Here is a 19,473-nt window from a genome sequence, read left to right as displayed (position 1 = left end):
TGTGAAGCGATGGATGGGGTTCCTTGCGCCCAGACAAGTACGAAAGAGTCGCGCAAGGGTGATGCCAAAGCTCCGCAAACGGCAGGCACTGAACGAAGGACTTCTGGTGCAGAATCTCTAAAGCACGAAACTGCAGATAGTGTTCCGAGAATTCTGGACAGATTTGAAGATTCTCTCGTGGACCACACGCAAGCCACGCTAAGAGCAGCCGCCGTGAGAAGGGCTTCTAGTGGAGAATCTCTGAAGCTCAAAACTGCAGAGGGGGTTCCTGGCGTTCTGCACAGGATAGAAGATACACTAGCGGACCACATACAAGCCGCGCAAATGATTGTCGCTGCTGGTGGCGAAACGCCCTTGCAGGACCTAGGAGGTGGTTTTCAGGGAGTTCTGAGCATAGTGGAGAAATTGCCCGTGGATGAGACCATGATCGTGGAAAGGGAAGCTGGACTTAAGGGGGCCCCGAGCAGAGAGTCCCTCAGCAGAGAAACGGTAGGTGGAGCGCCCCAGGTTTTAGGTAGAATGGAAGATTCTCTGGCTGCTCATGTAGCTGATGTCAAGGCTCTAGCAGAGGATAACAAAAAGAAAGCCAAACGCAGGAAGGGAGAGAGAGTGAGAGCAGAAGATACAGAGATCACTTCGACTGGCGCAAAAGACAAGAAGGCTCGAAAACATGTCGAGGAGGAAAATGAAACAAAAATAGATAAAACGACAGTGAAGTCGAAACACCGAAAGTCTGGCGTGGATGATATGGATTCTTCGCATGGTACAAGTGCGAAGAAGAAACGAAAGAGCAAGAAAATTGTTCCAGAGGAAGAAAAAACGGAAAAGGACGAAACGGCAATGAAATCAGGACACCGAAAATCCGGCATGGGTGAAGTGGATTCTTCGCATGGTACGAAGAAACAGAAGATGATTAAATCATATGTGGTGAAAGAAAAAATGGAAATGGACGAAACGGAAATGCTCGAAACAGCGCACGATAAAGAGACCGAAAAAAGGGAGACTTCCCCTCCTACTAGGACACCCCATGACATGCCCCACGAAGAAAAGCCTGAAACCACGGCTCTGAAGAAGGCTTCTAAGCGCAGCAAAAAGTCCAAAGCTAGAGACGAAAGCCATCTCGCGGAGAAGACTGTGGTCGCTGCCCTGGACGAGGCGGAAGACAAAATTGTAGAGTCGCACATTGCGCCATGGGAGAAGCATGAAGGTGAGGAAGACAGGGGCGCAGACAAAGTCACTGCCACTACTCAATTTCTTCAGCCAACAGTCAAAGAGAAGGCCGGGCAAAAACCAGTCAAGGGTCGACCAAAAAGGTCAAAGAAGGAGCATTTTCATGACGGGGAGAAAAGCGACGTCATGGCCAGATCACCCGAAAAGAAGCCCAGGAAGGTGTTTAAAATGGCAACAACGGAGGCGGAAAGGAGTACAATGAGCTCGGGCAAAGAAATAGCGTCACAAAAAGCGAACAAGGAAGCCGGTGGCAAAAAAAGAAAAACAAAGAGAAAAGACGACGTGGAAAAAAGCACGCTCGCATCTTTTCCCGAGAAGTACAGCGCATCGCACTCTGGAAGCCCGGAGAAGGGCCGCAAGAAGCGGAAAAAGAAACACAAGAAGAAGAGCGAGAGGCCTGAGAGACCTGCAAAAAAGACGGAAGTGGAGACAGGTACCACCGACCAGATAGCTCTTGAGCACGAGCAGAAATATCGAACGTCGGTGGTAGAGCAGGTCGACGACGAGCACCCAGTAGCTAGAGACAAGGTGGCCGAGACTGTCTCGGAGTTGCCAGTGCCCAAGCGCAGCATAATGAAGGGCGTGTCCGATTCAAGAAGACGCTCGAAGCAACACAATCCTACGGGAGAAAAGCCCGTTTCAATGCCGTTTGTGGAGTGGAGGCCCAGTTTACAAGTGAAGGAAGTCGAGCTCACGGTGCCCCTAGAGGTTGACTTGGACACGGCCACCGCTCATGAGGCGGCGAAGCTGAAGAAGGTCCTCAGAGCAAAGCAGCTCATGCAACCTGTTACCGACGCCGCCGAGGATACCACGTTCGTGTGGTCCACGTCGACTATGCCGAGCCGCATTCGCGAGATGTTTTTCTCCACGCATCGCTGGGGCATGAGCACTCCTCCGACATTCGAGCCCTCTCGCTCGATGAAGTGGAGCACCGGCCAGATGGGTCGTCGAGCCTCAGTTATTCTGCCAACTTCGTCGCTCGTACCGTCACCGCCTGAACCCGGTCGACGCTCCAGCATCGTGCGCATTTGTCCGCAGAGCATCTCCCTCAAGGAGTCCAGACCGCCATCGAAAAAGAGGAAGAAAAAGAAGAGACACAAGGGCAAACCGGTGCTCGCGTCAGCGAGCCCACTGACGAGCGCTCCTGCAACGCCGTTCGTTATGAGCCCTTCTAGTGGTACGACTGGCATCACGTCCCTCGGCACCAGCCCAACTGCATCGTCAGCGGCGAACCTGCCCGTAACTACCTCGTCAGCGTCGCGGAAGGCCGCCAAAGGACCTCTCGCAGGCGCTTTAGCCGAGCAATCTGTCCATGAAACTTCCGCAGCCACCCAGCTCCTAGCTCTCGCAAAGAAGGCCCGTGAATCTAGCAAAGGGAAGCACAAGGGCAGAAAGCACTCCAAGAAGAGTCACGCAAAAGGCGAGAGTAAGAGGAAACACGGCAAGAAGGACGAAAAGGCAGCGAGCATTGTTCCGGCGACTGCGGTTGAGGCGGTTCCGGGTGCGTCACCGCAGATTGTGCCGATTATAGTTGAGGGGCCCAGTCTTCCCATGCTGCAGTCAGCGCCCGAGGTTCCTCTCCGCCGACAGCCAAGGGCGGAAGCCCACAAAAGGCCGAAGGCGACGTCGGGTGCCGATACAAAGCTTACCGAGATGCTGTCAACAGACGTGTGCCGGATAGCGCCAGCTGAGGGAGTCGGCCTTGCTGCCGCAGGAACGGCGATAGAATCTGCGGCAGGGACAGCGGATATGCGGACCACCAAGAAATCACATCGCAAGGTTTCGAGCATTTCCACCAAGAAATCACCTCACAAGAAATCACATCACAAGGTTTCGAGCATTTCCACCAAGAAATCGCCTCACAAGAAATCGCATCACAAGGTTTCGAGCGATTCCACCAAGAAATCGCATCATAAGGACAAGAGAGAGAAAAAGTCTAAGCGCAAGAAGAAAGGCAAGAAGAAAAAACCCACAAAGGGTGAAGCAAAGTATGCGAAAAAGAAACGGAAAGGAAAGAAAGGCGCCCGTAAACGAGCAGAAGGAGTAACCGTGGCGCACAAGGAGGGTAACGTGGCGCTCGTAGCCATTTGCCTGCTCCTGTCATGCGTTTGCATCGTCGCCTTCGCCGTACTGGCTGTCTATTTCATCTTCAAGGGGCCCATTGAACCGGAGGATACAACGATGCTGTCCACTGTGGTGACGCCTATCGTAACGTGGGAGACAACTGTCAGGTACGATGTTCCTGCTTTTTATGCCGAGGAAAAGCGAGTAGATTTGTGTGCTTTCTGTGAACGCCGATGTGACATTACGCTGACAACAAGTCTATTTTTCGATGCACGAAAGAGCAACGGTTTTGTTAGGGATTGTCTGAGACATGAATTTCACGCTGGACCTTAATATTCTCGAAGTCGAGCTCGTTTTAAAAGTATAATAGTCAAAGAATTGCTTCATCATCGTTTGCATCACATGAGGACGAAACATCAGTATGTAAACTTATAAATTACTTGGAACAGTATAGGATTTATAAAAGGGAACATGAAAGAGTGCTGATGTAGCAATGAGAGGAAGATGTCAACGAGCCTGCATCGACACCCCCTATAGGCATTTTTTCTTTTGTCCGCCGGTGCCTCTCACGTCGCTAATCGAATAGAGTGTTCTAAGGTGGTTTCGTTGGGTTAATGCACGAAAGACTAACAAAGAACAGGGCAGTACGTGCGCAAACTGTCTTGTCAGACTTGACGCTTGTACTTCGTATTTCGCGCTTTTCGCTCAGCTCAATTGCATTGGAATATGTCGTGCGAATTAGTCCGAGTACGACCTTTAGCGATGGAAACGGGGAATGTCTGAATTGGCAGTTCGTTGAACCAGCCTCCAGCCGGAGACAGTGTGTGTGTGTGTGTAGAAAGGACAAAATCTGGGTGAACTTGTGTTCACATTTCACGACAGACAAAATGAACGCTTGCAACCCAGTTGAAGTCTCAACGCATTGCCATGAGAAAAAAAAACTGAATAATCGTGGTCGAGAGGTACCGCGTTGAGGTTACGGACTCGGACATCTGCTTGTTGTAGCTCTCAGAGTTTATTAGAGTTCCTAGGATTTACCTGGAGGGTTTCGGGCTGGTGCAGCTCAATACTGACATGCACGCACGCAGCACGCCACATACGCCTGGTCCGCACACTCCTGGTCCTAGCCCACCTGGTCCGAGCCCACCTGGTCCGCGCCCACCTAGTACGGAGTCGACAAGTAGCGAAGGGCCTTACACCACGCCACCGTCGGCTTCAACCACGACGGGTGGCGGCGTTTACGAATGTTCGACACCGTTCTGCCAAAGCGAATCGGCCTACCTCAGGTTTTGTTGCATTTCTTTTTGTTCTCTTGTGCCAAATTCTTCATCCATGTGGTCTAAATTTCTTGAGCCCTCCACTACGGCGTCTCTCATAGTCATATGGTGGTTCTGGGGCGTTAAACCCCACATATAAATCAATCGTCTCACACGTAAACTTCACCGCTACTGCTTGCCGTTGCGGGAATGTGAAAATACAGAGTACGCATTGTAGGAATTGTGGTTGCTCCAACGCGCGTCCGAGTGCGCACGCTTTCACATATACATGAGCTCTCGCGAGTTAGTGCTGCCTCAGTTTTTGAAAGAAATCTACTTTCTTAGTGCGCATGAAACCAAGAAAGTATGCTAAGAAAGATTTATTTCAAATATGCAATACCAACCAGCCCGAGTAGCCACTCTTCTGCCTCGGTATTTTGCACAGAACTCTGTTGGTAGTACAGTGTTGTACTCGGAGTACAGTATACTGGCATCTAACAGCCGTGGGCGTGCGCACAGGGTGAAGGGGAAGCCGCACGCCCCAATCTGCGAAGGGGTGTGTCAAGTCACGGCTGGACTCGACGCTCCTTCCGCACCCTCCTTAAGGGGAGCGCCGGAGAAGGAGTCGAGTCCGGCCGTGGTCAAGTCTGCCTCATTCAGTTTGACCTGGCCCGTCATTGGTCGTGGTCGGGCCCGTAGCGAAGGGGTGCCGGAAGAAAGGGGGGTGTTTTACAAATAATAATGAAATTATGTACGGGTTTTTCAAGGCCTTCAACAGGTGCCCCTCTCCCCCTTCCGAATAAGAGTTTTTGGCTACGGCCCTGGTCATAGTATTCAGTGCATTCTAAGGTATGCTAAGGCTATGACCATGCAGGATTTTGACGAAAATGACGCTTATGGGCCCCTGATGCATACCAAAAAAGCTGTTCACTTCGCACCTTTACCTCCGGAAAGCTGACTACCAAAGGCGTACGTTTTAAGAAGCATGCACACCATCGCTTAATCTTCATTTTCGCATTGATTGCAAAGCTTGATTACTTCCGGACTCTACCTTATGCCGGTATATGGAGTGTAGAGTGGGGGGGTGCTGACACCCTGTGAAGTTGTTTGCGCCGCGTGGCGCACGCGTCCCGCCCAAAAGCCGCATTTCGGGTTAAACCACCGGAAGATAGATGGCGTTATATTCGCGTTGAGTACCTCTATCATCATCATGGTTATAACAGTGGTAGCACCAGCAGTGACTCCTGGCGGAAGGCGGGCCTTGGTAACGTGCAAGGGTTGAGCGAGTCTCTTCGGCTCGGTGCGGTTGCCGCGAACGGTTGTCTCTAGCGTGGGTCCTCGGCGCGTGGCACCGCGGGCCGCGCGCCGGGGGAGGGTGGGGGACGCTCGTAGTAAGTCAAGCGTTGGCTACGCCGCCTTGGGTGTGTTATTGTGTTTTGTCATATTATTGTGTGTTTGTCGTGTTATTGTGTTTATCATAGAGCACATGGTAATAGAGAGTTTTAGTACTGCGGAATGGTGGTACGTACGCATCACGCAAGCGCCTTGCGTTACGTGGCGTCGTTTGCCACTAATCGGCTTTTAGTACGCCGCAGTACCCGCGTACGTAACGAGCGTGAAGCGTGTTGCACCATCTGGTAGATCAAAATAGAAGCACGTGTTGTTGACAGCCAATGTGAGCCAATCCAAGTGGTTTAGCCAGATTGTGGCCATATTTTAAGCCACAGAGCCGGTCGGTGCTTGCCTTCTATGCCACCATTTTGCAAAACGAAGTCTCGCGCTGCCGCGAACTAGTTCGAGAGCGGCGCGATCAGCTCATACGTACGCACGCACGCATCTCATGCGTGCGTACGTAGTGGCTGCGTACGTAACGCGACACGTGCGAGTTGCGGTCTGCGCATGCGCACTACGCAGAACGTGGCGTCCTTACGTACGCAACGCCGCCACGTACGCAGTACTAAAACTCTCTAATGTTATGGAGCGGATGTCCTAGTGGGTTAATAATGTGTGATGTATCGATTCGGCGGACGATACCCTAGTTCAAAAGTAGTTAAATAAATGTGTTTGGTTTGTACCGACCGCGTCTACAGTGTTCGTTCATTTCAAGAGCGTGGCGCTCGCTCGGCATTTCAAGACCCCACAGAGGGGGGGGGGGGGTAAAGCTTGTTCCTCTCCCTTCTCTCGTGAAAAATCTTGCGTACGCCTATGCTCACAGCCGAGCGACAGTATGCATAAGATCCTCCCGCAGGTCGCTGATGGACAACGCCAAGATGCCTGCGTGCGTCAATTTCTACCAGCACGTGTGTGGTGGCTGGGCGAGGGACCGCCGCAATGGCCAGGATCCCAACGCGTTCCTCTCGACGGACAGCCTGTTGCAGGACGAGCTAGTGCTCGCGCTGCTTGGGACCATCCAGTCGTCGCAAGAGTTCGATGTCAAGCTCGCCTCCGAGGTCTACGATAGCTGCATGCAGCGTGGCAAGGTGCGCCTCCGCTGTAGCAACACGCGCATGTGCGTTTGACATGTGAGAGTCGGCCATGTTGCAGCCGCTGCGGGACTAGGGTCTACCCCTCGAAACTCGGACGGAGAGGGGTGTTTCAACAAAGACAAAAAATAATAAGTGTTTCAAGGCTTTCAACAAATGCCCCCTGCCCTCGACAAAAATTTCTGGCTACACGCCTTGATGCAGCAGTAGGGGAAAAGGCAGACAAATATACTTATGGTGCACAATTTAAAGTTGATTCAAAGGAGCACCGAAGGCAAATATTAAGTCGATGTTGATTGCTGAAGTAGCGGTGAAGAAACCTCGAAGTGATACTTTTGTGCCAAGGAAGTGCTTATTCTGAAGTAAAATCACGTTTTAGTGGCCCGCATCGCGTTAGCACACTTCAAATTACCCGCTTTAAGTGGAACCTCTCACGTCACCGTCGCCATGTACGTAATGGCTTAACTGTGCAGCCGCTGACACTAGTGGCAGCAGAACGAAAGGTGCTGGAGCCACAGCAGCAACGACGCCCATTGAACAATTTCCTGGCATGGACTCCGAGATGACAGACGTGCTTGGTTCAACTTGGCCTCACCAGATTGCACGACTAGATTGCACGATTTAGTGCAGTTAGTTCGATTACAAGGAAATAATTGTAGGCGGTAAGTCTGACGTTATCAGAATAATTTGGCGAATGTCCTACTCGTGGCGCATGTGTTCTCGTGTATTTACTTTAATTTATTGGTAAGTAGGGCACTACTGTTGATAATACTGTCGTTTTAGACGTTGTCCTACAATGAGCTTTTACTATCACTCAAATTGTTATTTGGCTTTAGTTTCCCTTTAAAAATTAAGGTTCATCTCAGTAGTACGCTACTCGTCTATAATTCGGCCGGTATTCAGTGTATGCTAAGGTTTTTGACGGGTGACAGGGTAAAACACACCCGTGACTTCCACCTCAAAGCACCCACTGGCTATTATTTTGATTATTATTGCGATAGCAATTATATATATTCAGGGTACATATGAAATTCGAATCGATAACACTGCGCCCCTGGCATTGATATGTTCTCTATAATATGTGTGAGTGGAAGGAAGCGGGGCGTTACTGAATTCGCAAACGCTGCATAGAGTGGTCCCAAAAGGAGGCTGTGTGGCTCTGGCAAAAAAAAAATAAATAAAATAAAAACCGGAGTACTTGGACGGAGGAGACGTGGTTGCTAGAGATCATGCTCGTACATGTCTATAGCGATTAGTAGACGGCTGATACCTTGGCACATGCTGCGTTCTCATCGCAGAGTTTTTGTTGAAATCATAAAGAGAGCACGAAGATCGCATCGGTCGCTGCAACGGCCGTCTTTCCTTACGCATAGCTGATAGGCTTACTTCGTACAACGTTACAAGTTGCTGCTATCACATTCAATGTTTCTCCCTTGCAGTGAAACTTTTAGGTGCGAAGCGTCTTAGGGTCGAGCTCAAACAGATGTGCGGCGTGACGTACTTTGCAACGCCTGCGCGTCTCTCCCCCTCTCACTCCTCTCCTCCGCTCCCCTTCCTCTCTTTCGAGTCATCGGCGATGGCCGCCCAGTCTGCGTTTTCCGGTTTTCTGTATAATAGCAGGCAACTTGCCTCAAATAGAAGGAAAATGTTAGCCGAAAAAGCATGCAGAACCTATGAACAGCACCCGCTACTGCGCTGAACTGCAGGGGAAAGTTGCCTGTTCAGCTGCGCGCCGACGCGCTCGATCGGGCCGACCGTGGCGCGAGCGCCCCTGGCGGCAGTAAACAGAGAGGGGTCAAGTTTGTGCGGCGGTCCAGGCGGAGTTTGACAACTGGAAAAGTATGTAGTAACGTTGACCTCCACTACAGTGACTACCTCCACTGTGCATGCGCTCCTCCTTGCCTCTCTCTCCGCTCCCCTACGCTCCCCCCATAACACTTCCCGTGTTCCACGTTTCAGTGAGAGAGAGAGCGCGTGGCGTTGGTCGTCGGCGTTGATCGTTGTCCCCCTCACTCGGGGATTCGCTCGCAGGATTTCAAGCTGGACGGTTGTGCCCTCGCGATCTCCGACTTCAGCGTAGCTCCCGCCGACTGGTTCGCCCTCCGCGGTCTCCTGACGCCGTGTAGCTCTCGCATTGTGGCACCCCGCCCTTGGACTGCTTCGACCGGATCCCCACTTTCCTATCTCCTTCTTTTTCCTCTCGTTGGCTGTCTTCTTCTGCTTCTACTTTCCTTCTATCCTTTTTATCCCTCCTTCACCCCACCCCTATAAGGCACTGCGCCGTGTCGCCTGAAGGCAGACAGAAATTAGGTGCCTTTTTCCTCTTCATTGTAACCACTACCACCACCACCCTCACTCGTAGCACGAAATCTCGTGTGAGCGGTGCGCGTCGCGCACCTCCCGTGCTTCTTCGCATCGCGTCGTGGTCCCCTTGAGCGAGTGATGGGGTAATTTTTTTATGACTTCCGATGATAAAACGCTCGCTGCTCCGGAGCGCAAGCTTCGTGACACGCGCATTTTATTTTTGGTGCAGATACTGTATCGTATATTTCAGTTACACATCCCTGCACACCCCTGCATATGCTGTGAAATACACTCATGTGTCACAGTACAGCCAATTACTGCATGTGTTCACAGACCTTCAGTCCAGGCACTGCGCCGGGCTCCTGATCAGGCTGCAGAAATTAGGTGCCTTTCTCCTCTTTTAACTACCACCACCTTCAGCCGGTTTCTGGCGAGGCTGTCCCTGATCTACCTAGAGTGGAATATAGGAACTGAGTACACGTCTAACACGTGCATTGTCTTCCTTTCCACTCTTTGCTTCACTCGTTATTAGGAAACACATTTTTCTCTGTCATACAATAAGTATGCTTTGCAGCATAGCATTCTTGTTCTGCGGCGGTGCCTTACCAGCTGCTTGTCCAAGTGGTCATGCACAGTTTATTGTTGTTTAAATCATCGTTAATGTTTTCTATCCGCTGTTACCATAGACGTGCGCAGCACCTTTTCACCTTTTGCGCAATGTCAGCCTTAAACATTGACATAATAGGGAAGGGGGCGCTACGATGAATCTTCGTACCCCCTCCTCCTGAAGGGAGGCCTGCACTTGCCTATGGTTGTTAATATTGTAACGTTGACTTCATTAATCGATTATCCAACGATTCATAGTTAATACTATATTTTCTACGTAAGGTAAGCTTTTGTCCGCTGTTTGCAGATAGGGGACACGTCGGCAGAAATCGTGCGACAGTTCTTCAAGGCGCGACAGATCAAGCGGTGGCCCCTCGAATCCCACGACGTCCCTCAAGGCAACCAGGGAGAGACGATGGTGTGGCGCTTCGCCGCCCAGCTCATAGTGGACCTGGGCCTCGCCACGTTGGTGACCGTCGACGTGGGAGCCGATCCGGATCGGCATCCAGACCGGGATGCGGGCCCGAATGCCCCCTGGCCTACCATTCTCCAGCTAGATCGCCCGGAGCCGCTGTTCGCGAGCCGTGCGTTTACCGTACCCGCCGTTAGGAAAACGTTGATCGGTGGCTTCGAGGAAGCCGTCAAAGCACTGGACGCCACAGCGACCGGGCAGACGCTGGAGTCATTGGTTAGCAGTAACGGCCACCACACTCTTTGAAGGCTTGTCGAGACTGTTCCGCACTATTTATATTGCGGTACGCGATGGTAGCGCGTTTATGATCGAATTCAACTGCGTACACTGGCAGGCGTGAATTCAAATAGCCCCCCCCCCCTCCCCCTGAAGATTGGACGCAGTGACCTCTTCCAGCCCGTTGTATGACGGGAACAACGTCGAAACATCGTCAGGCTTCTCTTGAGCTTTGAGAAAAGGAAGTAAGCTTCCGTGGCTCACATCTGGGCTGACGCAACTTCGAGACAGCCCTGGTGTGAGCAAGCAGACATATTTTTGTTCCCAATGCTCAAGAGAAGCAGGAAGGTCAGTGTTTTAACGGTGTTCCCGCCATCCAACGGGCTGTCAGAATCTCAGAGACGTCGCTGCAACTAACCTTCAGTGAGCCTTCTCAGCGTAGTAAACGCGTCGGAAGATTTGTATAAACGTCTGAGAAACAAATTTGAAGACTTCTAATTTGTTCAAACTTGATCAATAATTTTTATGCCAGTCTCATTACCTTATTAACAGGCCCTATACATCGCTATCAAAATGACATGAACAATGTTGCAACGGTGACACTGACCTCTGCATTAATGCAGAAGCCTCAGATCACTCGCATCATTGTATGCCACATCGGTACCACTTGAAGAACCATTTACACTTACAGATGCCACTGCACAGCTGGACCACAAAAAATATTTAGCCACAAGACCACAGATCAGAGATTGATAAGGTGCTTTAAGGCAATGCTCCCGTATCTTACAAAGATGCTGAACGTCGCACACCGTAACATCTAAGTCGAAGATGTGGTCCTGATTAGTACGTATTTGATGGTGCGTATATTTTTCGAGACTGGGCGTGCAGTTTGTGGTTCGATCGGTGGTGAGCTGACCGAGACGGAGCAAACTCCCGAAGCGGCACCATGAAAAAGGATCTCCGGACCTCCCTTTGCAGCGTCATTGCCATTCTCTATTCTCTAACATCGTCAATCCGTCCAGTGCTGTTGTGGTTCAATTTAATTCAACCCTCCCCGTTTGTCTCTTTTTCTGTTTACGCCAGCGTTTTCTATAGCGCTTAATATATACAGGAAAAGGACGGCAATTTTTGTTTCCAGACAAGACAGTGTAGATTACACAAACTTGCGTAACCAGAGAAAAAACGCGAAGGACCAGGATCATAGAAACACACACTCAACCACATTCTATTGTCTATATATAGTGGCTCTACTGTCCTGGTTTTTCACGCTGTTCCCCTAACATATGTTAAACCAACTAGCAGATAAGTTTCACCTCGTGCAACCACTGTTACGAGCATTCGAGTTTTAAACACCACGGAAGACTGTACCTGTGAGGCAGAGCAGGTGCAGGGATGACGAAAGATGTTCCTACTTACTGAAGAATTCGCAGGTGTTCAAGCCGAATGCCGATGCTCTTCCCCATGCAGAGCAACGGCGTGGCAGATGTGTTTCAGCTGGTGAGCGAGCAGAAGCTGGACAACACGCGCTCCTACCAGCCAATGAGCGTGACTGATCTCATGTCGGGCCTGCGTACCTTCGTCGAACAAGTGTTCAGCTACAGCGAAGACACAAGCAAGTGGCGAGTGTTACTTCCCTCGCGCAAGTACGCGACCATTGGCCTCAGGAAAATCCTTCAGGTACGGATATGCGCGTCTGTTAACAGTAAATTCGACGTAGTGTCTATTTTCTACCGCGCAAAGCTTCGTACAGCGAGCGTATATGGCATTTGGTGCTCTCGCAGGTGGGTGATCGCGTCCACCTGCTCAATTACATGGGCTTCCTGGCGGTAATCCGAATAGCGGCGTACATGCCCGACCAGGCACATCATGAAAGCAACCTCCAGACTCTGTTCTTCCACAGCGTGGCCGGCCGCTCTATAGTCGGCACGAGGGACGCGTCCTTGCTGTGCCTCTACTCCACCGAGCAGCTTCTGCCTGGCTGCTTCTCCAAGGCGGCGCTGCAGTACTTGCGCGCTCAGGGCTCAGACCTGGATGCTCGCCACTGGATCGCGCAGCTCGTGGCCGCCTTTGGTCACAATGTGCGTGACCTGTCCTGGATAAACGATCTGTCGGCACTGCTGGTGCGCTACCGGCTCAAGCGGCGGCCGATCGCGCGTCTTACGTCGCACGACGGAGGCCAATGCGCATCACCGAGGACGCATAGCGGGGACAATGGGAAACCGCTCGAGGAGTTCCTCGACGTGGCCATGCTGCAACAGCGAGCCTTGCTCCGGGAGATCAGTGTTTCATCCCGAATTACGTACAAGTGCGTTCGTCCTCCCTCACTTCCCATGCGTGCACCCATGTCAACCGCCAATATTGCCAAATGCACCCATGGGTAAAACCATGCATTTTAAACGACAGGATAAGTTAGACTAAATGTGGTAATGTGGCAGACTTGAAGCCCTTTTTATAGCTTAAGTGGGGAGCAGACTTGTGGACAGGAATTTGATTGGAGGGGGGAGGGGGAGGGCGCGCTTTTTGAATGCCGTAGCCAAGAGGGGGTGGGGGGCGTATAGGCTACGGGCTTGCTGCAGAAAAGGTCTTCTTCCTATTTCGCGCACCTATTCCTGTTTTCACCTTTTTGAACAGAGTCTCGATGACAAACGGTCAACTTTGTGAAAAGCACTGGCTTGCACGATGTAAAACTATCAGCGTTCGAACGCTCTTGCACGCGAGACACTCGTGTTTATTTTACGGGCGTACGCTGAATGTCGCGGTCTCTGTCGCAGGTACCCGCTGCTGCCTGAGACGCACCCGCACGCGGCGTTCGACGTGTCGCACCGGTACGTGCGCGTGCCGTCCGTGCTTTTCAACCAGTCGGTGCCGACCAACAGCACGGCGTTCGCGCTGCACCTGTCTCGGCTGGCGACGCGCTTCTACCAGGCGCTCGTGCTAGTGCTCTTCGACGACCCGTACGAGCTGGTCGCGCCCGTCACCGAGGTGGCCAACATGCACTTGATGGCGAGCGAGCTGAGCCGCTGCCTGTCGCAGGACGCGACGCGGGCCTACGCGTCCGACGGGAACGTCTTCGCAGCCAGCGACGCCGAGAGGGAACTTCTCTACCGCTCCACGGCGCTCGTGCTGGCACATAGGTACAGAACGGAACTTTGAAGCTGATTTTAGTCTAAAGTGTATCGATGTCTATCGAGTATCTTAAAGACGATAGTCTTTTGGGGGGACCTTCGACGCGAAAAGTTTGGCCTGTCTGACTGTACATTTGTCTGCTTTTCTACTCTTAACGGCATCATGTACTTGAAACGGCCGACCCCATCCGCTGCGCCCACCAATGTTGCTCAAGACTTAGCGTTCATACTTGTGTAATTGTCAATTAAAAAGATTGCCCGCAGCTTCCCTCGGGGGAACACTGAGGAGGATGCGGAGCATATAATTGGTTAACGGGGTGTTAAAGTGCGACTTACTTGGGTCGATGGCTAAATTGGTTAACGTGGTTGTGAAATGGGGTGTTAAATTGCGACTTACTTGGGTCGATGGCTAAATTGGTTAACGTGGTTGTAGGAGGGGGTGTTAAATGAGTGAACACGTACACACGTATGCGAAAGGGCGGCGCTGGTCGAAGGGACGTCGATCATTGTGTTTGTGGATTCGTTGGAATTCATTTCACCGCGACCTTGGACGTCGACGCGCCGTACAAACCAACGGACGAGCGGCAACTGAGCGAGCGAGCGCCGACCTTGAGTATATATACAGCGCGACGGCGCATGCGCTGTCAGCTGTCGAATGTTCTCGAAGGAGAAGCGCGCGCGCGGCACAGATGGCGACGGCGCGACGGCGCATGCGCTGTCAGATGTCGAATGTTCTCGAAGGAGAAGCGCGCGCGGCACAGATGGTGGGCGACGGCGCATGCGCGCGCGTCAGCTGTCGAATGTTCGAGAAGCGGTGCGGACGGCGCACTACAAGGCGCGAGTATAAGATGCTTCCGCATCTAAAAGCAATTATCGCGCATGTCTGGGGCACCATAACAACACGTATATATTCTGCATTTACGTCTTTTACCAGAAAAGGCATACATAAGCAATTTTAAGGACCATAGCGCTCATCACGCTGCGCTGATCATGCAACGCTTGCACGAAAAGGTGAGTGTTTCCAACGCTTTGCTAAGACGAGATGGTGGCGGTACCTACCCGTCGCCTTGCGTTCTACACTTTATCACCTCTGAGATGGGCGCGCACACCTGTCTCAGAGCCCCGCGCTTCGTTTTCCAAGCAAACTGCCAGATGGCGCTCATGTCTCACGTGTGACGTGACTTGATGCGCTCGTTCGCCTCCGCTGCACGCTCGAGTCACTCTAACGCGGCGCCTCCAGAATACCATTAAACGATTTTCTTGCGCAGAACATCAAATAAATGCTTTGTTCACTCTCTCCACACGCAAGACTATCGTCTTTCGACGACATTTGCAGATTAACATGTAAATACGGGGCCAATTTTTCACCAACTTACACTTCTCAACTCTATACTTAGTGTAATAATGCCGTAGGGCGCACTCGCTAAATAAAAAAGCCTAAATTTATTCATGAAAAAATCTATAGTTCTCGACATAGCTCTGTTTTAAGTCAGCACAGGAGTATTTCGGACTGAAAAGTACCGAGCCAAGTATGAAGGGATAGACACTTTCCCGGGTGTGTGTAGAGGAGGAGCCTGAGGCAACGGGGCTGAATTTTTCACAGCATTGAGAATTAGAGACAGTGAAGGAAAAATAGACATACACATGTAGAAATCACCAGAAGTAGGTTATCTAATTGGTGGCTAAAATCAAGACAGGAGTGAAATTCAGTCATTGCTATGTAGAGTCTCATCTATCGGTCCACACAACCATGTATCAATACCAATTGGACTCAGTGGGTAGGTGGGTGCATGTTGCTAACATTTACTAAACCTGCAATGTTTTCAGCTTCCTTTGTCATCCACCTTCGAGCACATTGAGCTAAAAGATGGGCTATTATCGGGGCACTCGGACGGGATCATCCGGGTATATTTGCAAGAAATAATAGAGCAACCGGGCAATCAGTCAGAACAATTATATATATATATATATATATATATAATATATATATATATATATATATATATATATATATATATATATATATATATATATATATATATATATATATATATATATAGCCCTTTGTACAGCACGTATTACATATATGCTATCGTAACTGCCTAAATTAGTTACAAAAAATGTTGCTTCCGAGATCTTGTGTAAAATATAAGTAAAAGTCATTTCAGAGGGCGACATGCCAACATGCCAAAGGCAGATACAGGGCCCCTCTTGGAAATCTTCGAGAATTGCCAGTCTGCAGATGACGCACCAGAAAACCTCACAGGGTTGGAGTGGTTCTTGAAGAAAATACAAAACGAGCTTTATTTACTTCAAATACCACTCCAACCCTGTTCGTTCTTCTGGCGCATGCGTTCGCCTATGGCGAATCGTAGGCGAATGTCGTCTTTTTTTCTCAGTCGATGTATTGATCCTCTCCCTCCACCTTCTGAAAGCTTTCTGCTCGTAATATCTTGCATTGCCCTCATGATCAGCTCAGCATAAACGATTTCATGTGATGACTTCAAAAATTTTGGCCATTTAAGACATCATAATGACATCTCGTTACGCCATCGTGTGTTTGCATAAGTCATGTTGACACCGCCGACGCCGATGGCCAGTTTTCGGGTTTTATTAGGCATCTCAGGCTTTCGCCTTAATAGCATTTAGGCTTCGCACCGTGACTCTGTATCCATAACCTTAACCGAATAGCCAGAAACCTGCTTCTGAAAAGGTATAAATCTTTCCTGTTATTCGCAACAGGGCGTTCCAGCAGCTGCTTCCTGTGCGGCGCATCTGGAATATGGACTTCCGCTACAGCGGTCTGCCCGAGCTGTCGTCCGAGCAGCTCTTCTTTGTCTACTTCGCGCTGGACCATTGCGAAGAGAGCGACGAAGTGCACCGCGTGGATCGCGCTCATGGTCTCACGCCCGAGCACATGGTAAACCTGCCGCTGCGCAACACGGCCGCCTTCGCCGAGGCCTTCAAGTGCAGCGCCAGTTCTGTCTGCGTCGTGCCAGGTGGACCGCAGTGTCGGTACGATGAGCTTTTCTGGACAACAGCGCCAGGAGGCAAACACATGGCAGCCTATATAAAGGCTTCTTTGTAAGCCTCTGTTTTGCTGTTTCATCAGTGTCCGCAAAAGGGAGTTGTCGCGTTTTGTGTTTTATTGGTGTGAGCACATGAACTTATTATTACATAACCATATGTGCCTATCTTAGCAACGTTGTTGACCTTTCTACCTCCTTAATTCAATTCATTCTCAAATGCATAACTAGGGTCTAGTAATGCGACTTCTGTTCATGATAAGTGCACTTCCTTGGTTACGCCACTGAACGTAAGTTTTCTTGGACTGGGTAGAGTGCTTATCACGCAAATTTCTCGATCACATCAGCCCGATGAAGAATTCGGGTCCTGAATATACTTCGTTTCCGAAACGCGTGACCCGAATTCCGTGGTGGTTGGTGGCTTCCCCCTTTTCCTTGTTTCCTAATCCTGGAGTTTGTTGGTGCCGATAATGCCAACGAAAAAACTACTGGTTGTGCAAGGTACGTCTGTCAGAACGTCGCTCAGCCGCCTGCGCTCTTTAGGCGGCCGCCTCCAAGACCGCAGGCTGTAAACCTTATTGTCTACACTAACAGCTAAGTCCTCCCAGCCATGGAGACTCGCTTGCTGGATTCTGTGCCGACCGGTTGTGCCCTCGCGATCTCCATCGTCAGCGTAGCTCTGGCCGACTGGGCGGGCTCTACGCCATCTCCTTCGACAACAGCGTAGCTCTGGCCTACTGGACATGCCCTACGGTAACTCCTGACACCGACAAGAGCTCTCCCCAGTGGTGCCCCGTCCTCGGACTCCTGCAACCATGTCCATCTTTCCTGTCGTCTCCTCACTTCCGTCGTTCGCTGTCCCTGTGTCTCGCTCTCTCCTTCCTTTATATCTGTCTCTTTACCTTTTAATCCTATCCTTTTAGTCCGTTCTCTACCCCCACCCCTCGTGAGCTACTGTTGAGGTGTCCTCCCCCTGAAAGACAGTTACGAGGCTCACTTTTCTCTTCTTTTCACTTAAAATCACTTCCCCCCTCCTCCCAGCCACAGGATCAGCCACAGCCTCCTGCATCGTGCCAGCACGTGGTAGGGTGCGGATGGCATCCTGTCGTATCCCCTTTGCAGCCTGCATGCTCTATACCGTCACACAGACGGTCGTTCTCCACCTGGCCATGGACATTGTAGTGGCAGACGAAACATTTGAATACATCTAGCCAGTCGTTACAAGCTCATCAAGCCGTCTTGATCGCCACACTCTGCCGCCACGGTCTACCGCCAGCTACACAGAGGCACCTAACCCACAACCACACCCACGAATGCCCTTGAGGCAGAGGGACATTGGATGGACCATGCGGATGTAGATGCCAACGGCCCCGTCCTCGGCCATGGACGTCATTCTCTCCTTCCCATCTTTATTTCCCTTCTCCGGTTCCCCTGCATACGCTGAGACTTGCTCGCATTAACGTGGTAGAAATAGCGTCTTTTCCTTTCCTCAACCAATCTACTTCCTTGTCCTCCTCCTACATAGAGGGCGGGGGTCGTATTCATAACGAGTAACTGACCTCGCGCAAATGTTCATCACGATGCAAATGTAACGCACATTTCATTATAAGACTAATGCTGTGTTTTTTTTTTTTTGTCGTGAAGTGTACGCTGTATTCACCTATTGATCCCCAGCGAAAAGAAATCGCCTATCCACCCCTACTGTACAGTACGGACCACTGTTAAAGAGAACACTTGAATGAATACCATGGATATTGCTGGTATTCTAACAGCAAGTGGATAAGAAAACAATCGTCAAGCACCTCGCAAGTCTTTCAACGGAGGAGTCAGAACTGTCAACCACCAGTCGTCCTATGCAAATCGAACCCACTGTTTCTTTAAGATAGACATATCTAAACATGCTGCGCAGGCGGGTGTTTGTTCCCTTTTCAAAAGGGAACGCGTCTCAGCACCATGCCGTTAAAGTAAACGAATGGACGCGTGTATTACGCAGGATACTGAGCCCAAGCAGGAGGAACCGACGTGGCGGTAGCCGCACCTGGAACAAGACCGGTCGGCACAGCGGCCTGTCCTCCATGGTGGATCTGCAACTGACGCTCGGCTAAGGCTGCCGCTTCCGATTCACTTTCGATGCGCCTCGCGAATGCAGGGACGACCGACGACGTCGTGTATGTCTGTGCACGCGCGGTCCACCACGGACGGCGTGTGAAGGAGACGTCCTCGTGCATTGCACGTGCTTTAAGTCAGCCTCTTCTTGGGCTGTTGATTCGCCTTTTTCTTTTTGTGACGTATGTTTGATGTCGCCCTTTTCTGTTTGCTTTATGTAGTGCCGAATTAGCGCGTATACGAGTTAAAAAAAGGATTGCGTTTCGTTTAAATTTTCACGGGATTGTTTAGTATACTTAACGTTTAGTATAATTAAACATGATCACTGCGAGGACATGTCGATTAGAATTTATAATGAAAGTTGCGCGAAATGTCAAGTCTGTGTGAATTAATATGCAGTACGGTATCAAGCAGTATGTCGCCAAAGTTCCCAGGCTGCATTGCCGTTCATGGGATAGCTGCCTGAGAGTCCGCCACGGAGGTGTATAGGCTATACGGCGCTCGGCTGTTACTCACAGGTCACCCGCGGTTTCCACCACGGCCGCGGTAGTCGCGTTCCGGTGGAAGCGAAACGGTGGAGGCCTG

The 19,473-nt window shown here is 50.7% G+C and overlaps 1 protein-coding gene across 1 annotated transcript; it reads left to right on the top strand.

The window, feature by feature from the left end:
- Positions 1–4,253: 4,253 nt before the first annotated feature.
- Positions 4,254–18,887, top strand: LOC142802793 (uncharacterized). The gene is made up of 8 exons (XM_075887837.1): positions 4,254–4,580; positions 6,799–7,030; positions 10,251–10,631; positions 12,099–12,308; positions 12,413–12,936; positions 13,403–13,765; positions 16,499–16,840; positions 18,776–18,887. Exons 1-8 carry the CDS (start codon positions 4,369–4,371, stop codon positions 18,885–18,887), a joined length of 2,376 nt encoding a protein of 791 aa, XP_075743952.1. The 5' UTR covers positions 4,254–4,368.
- The last annotated feature ends 586 nt before the right edge of the window (positions 18,888–19,473 follow it).

This window comes from Rhipicephalus microplus, chromosome 3 (assembly GCF_043290135.1).
Source record: "Rhipicephalus microplus isolate Deutch F79 chromosome 3, USDA_Rmic, whole genome shotgun sequence".
In the NCBI taxonomy this organism is placed as follows: Eukaryota; Metazoa; Arthropoda; class Arachnida; order Ixodida; family Ixodidae; genus Rhipicephalus; species Rhipicephalus microplus.
The sequence above is the reverse complement of the archived record's forward strand: the minus strand, read 5'-3'. Positions and strand labels throughout refer to the sequence as shown.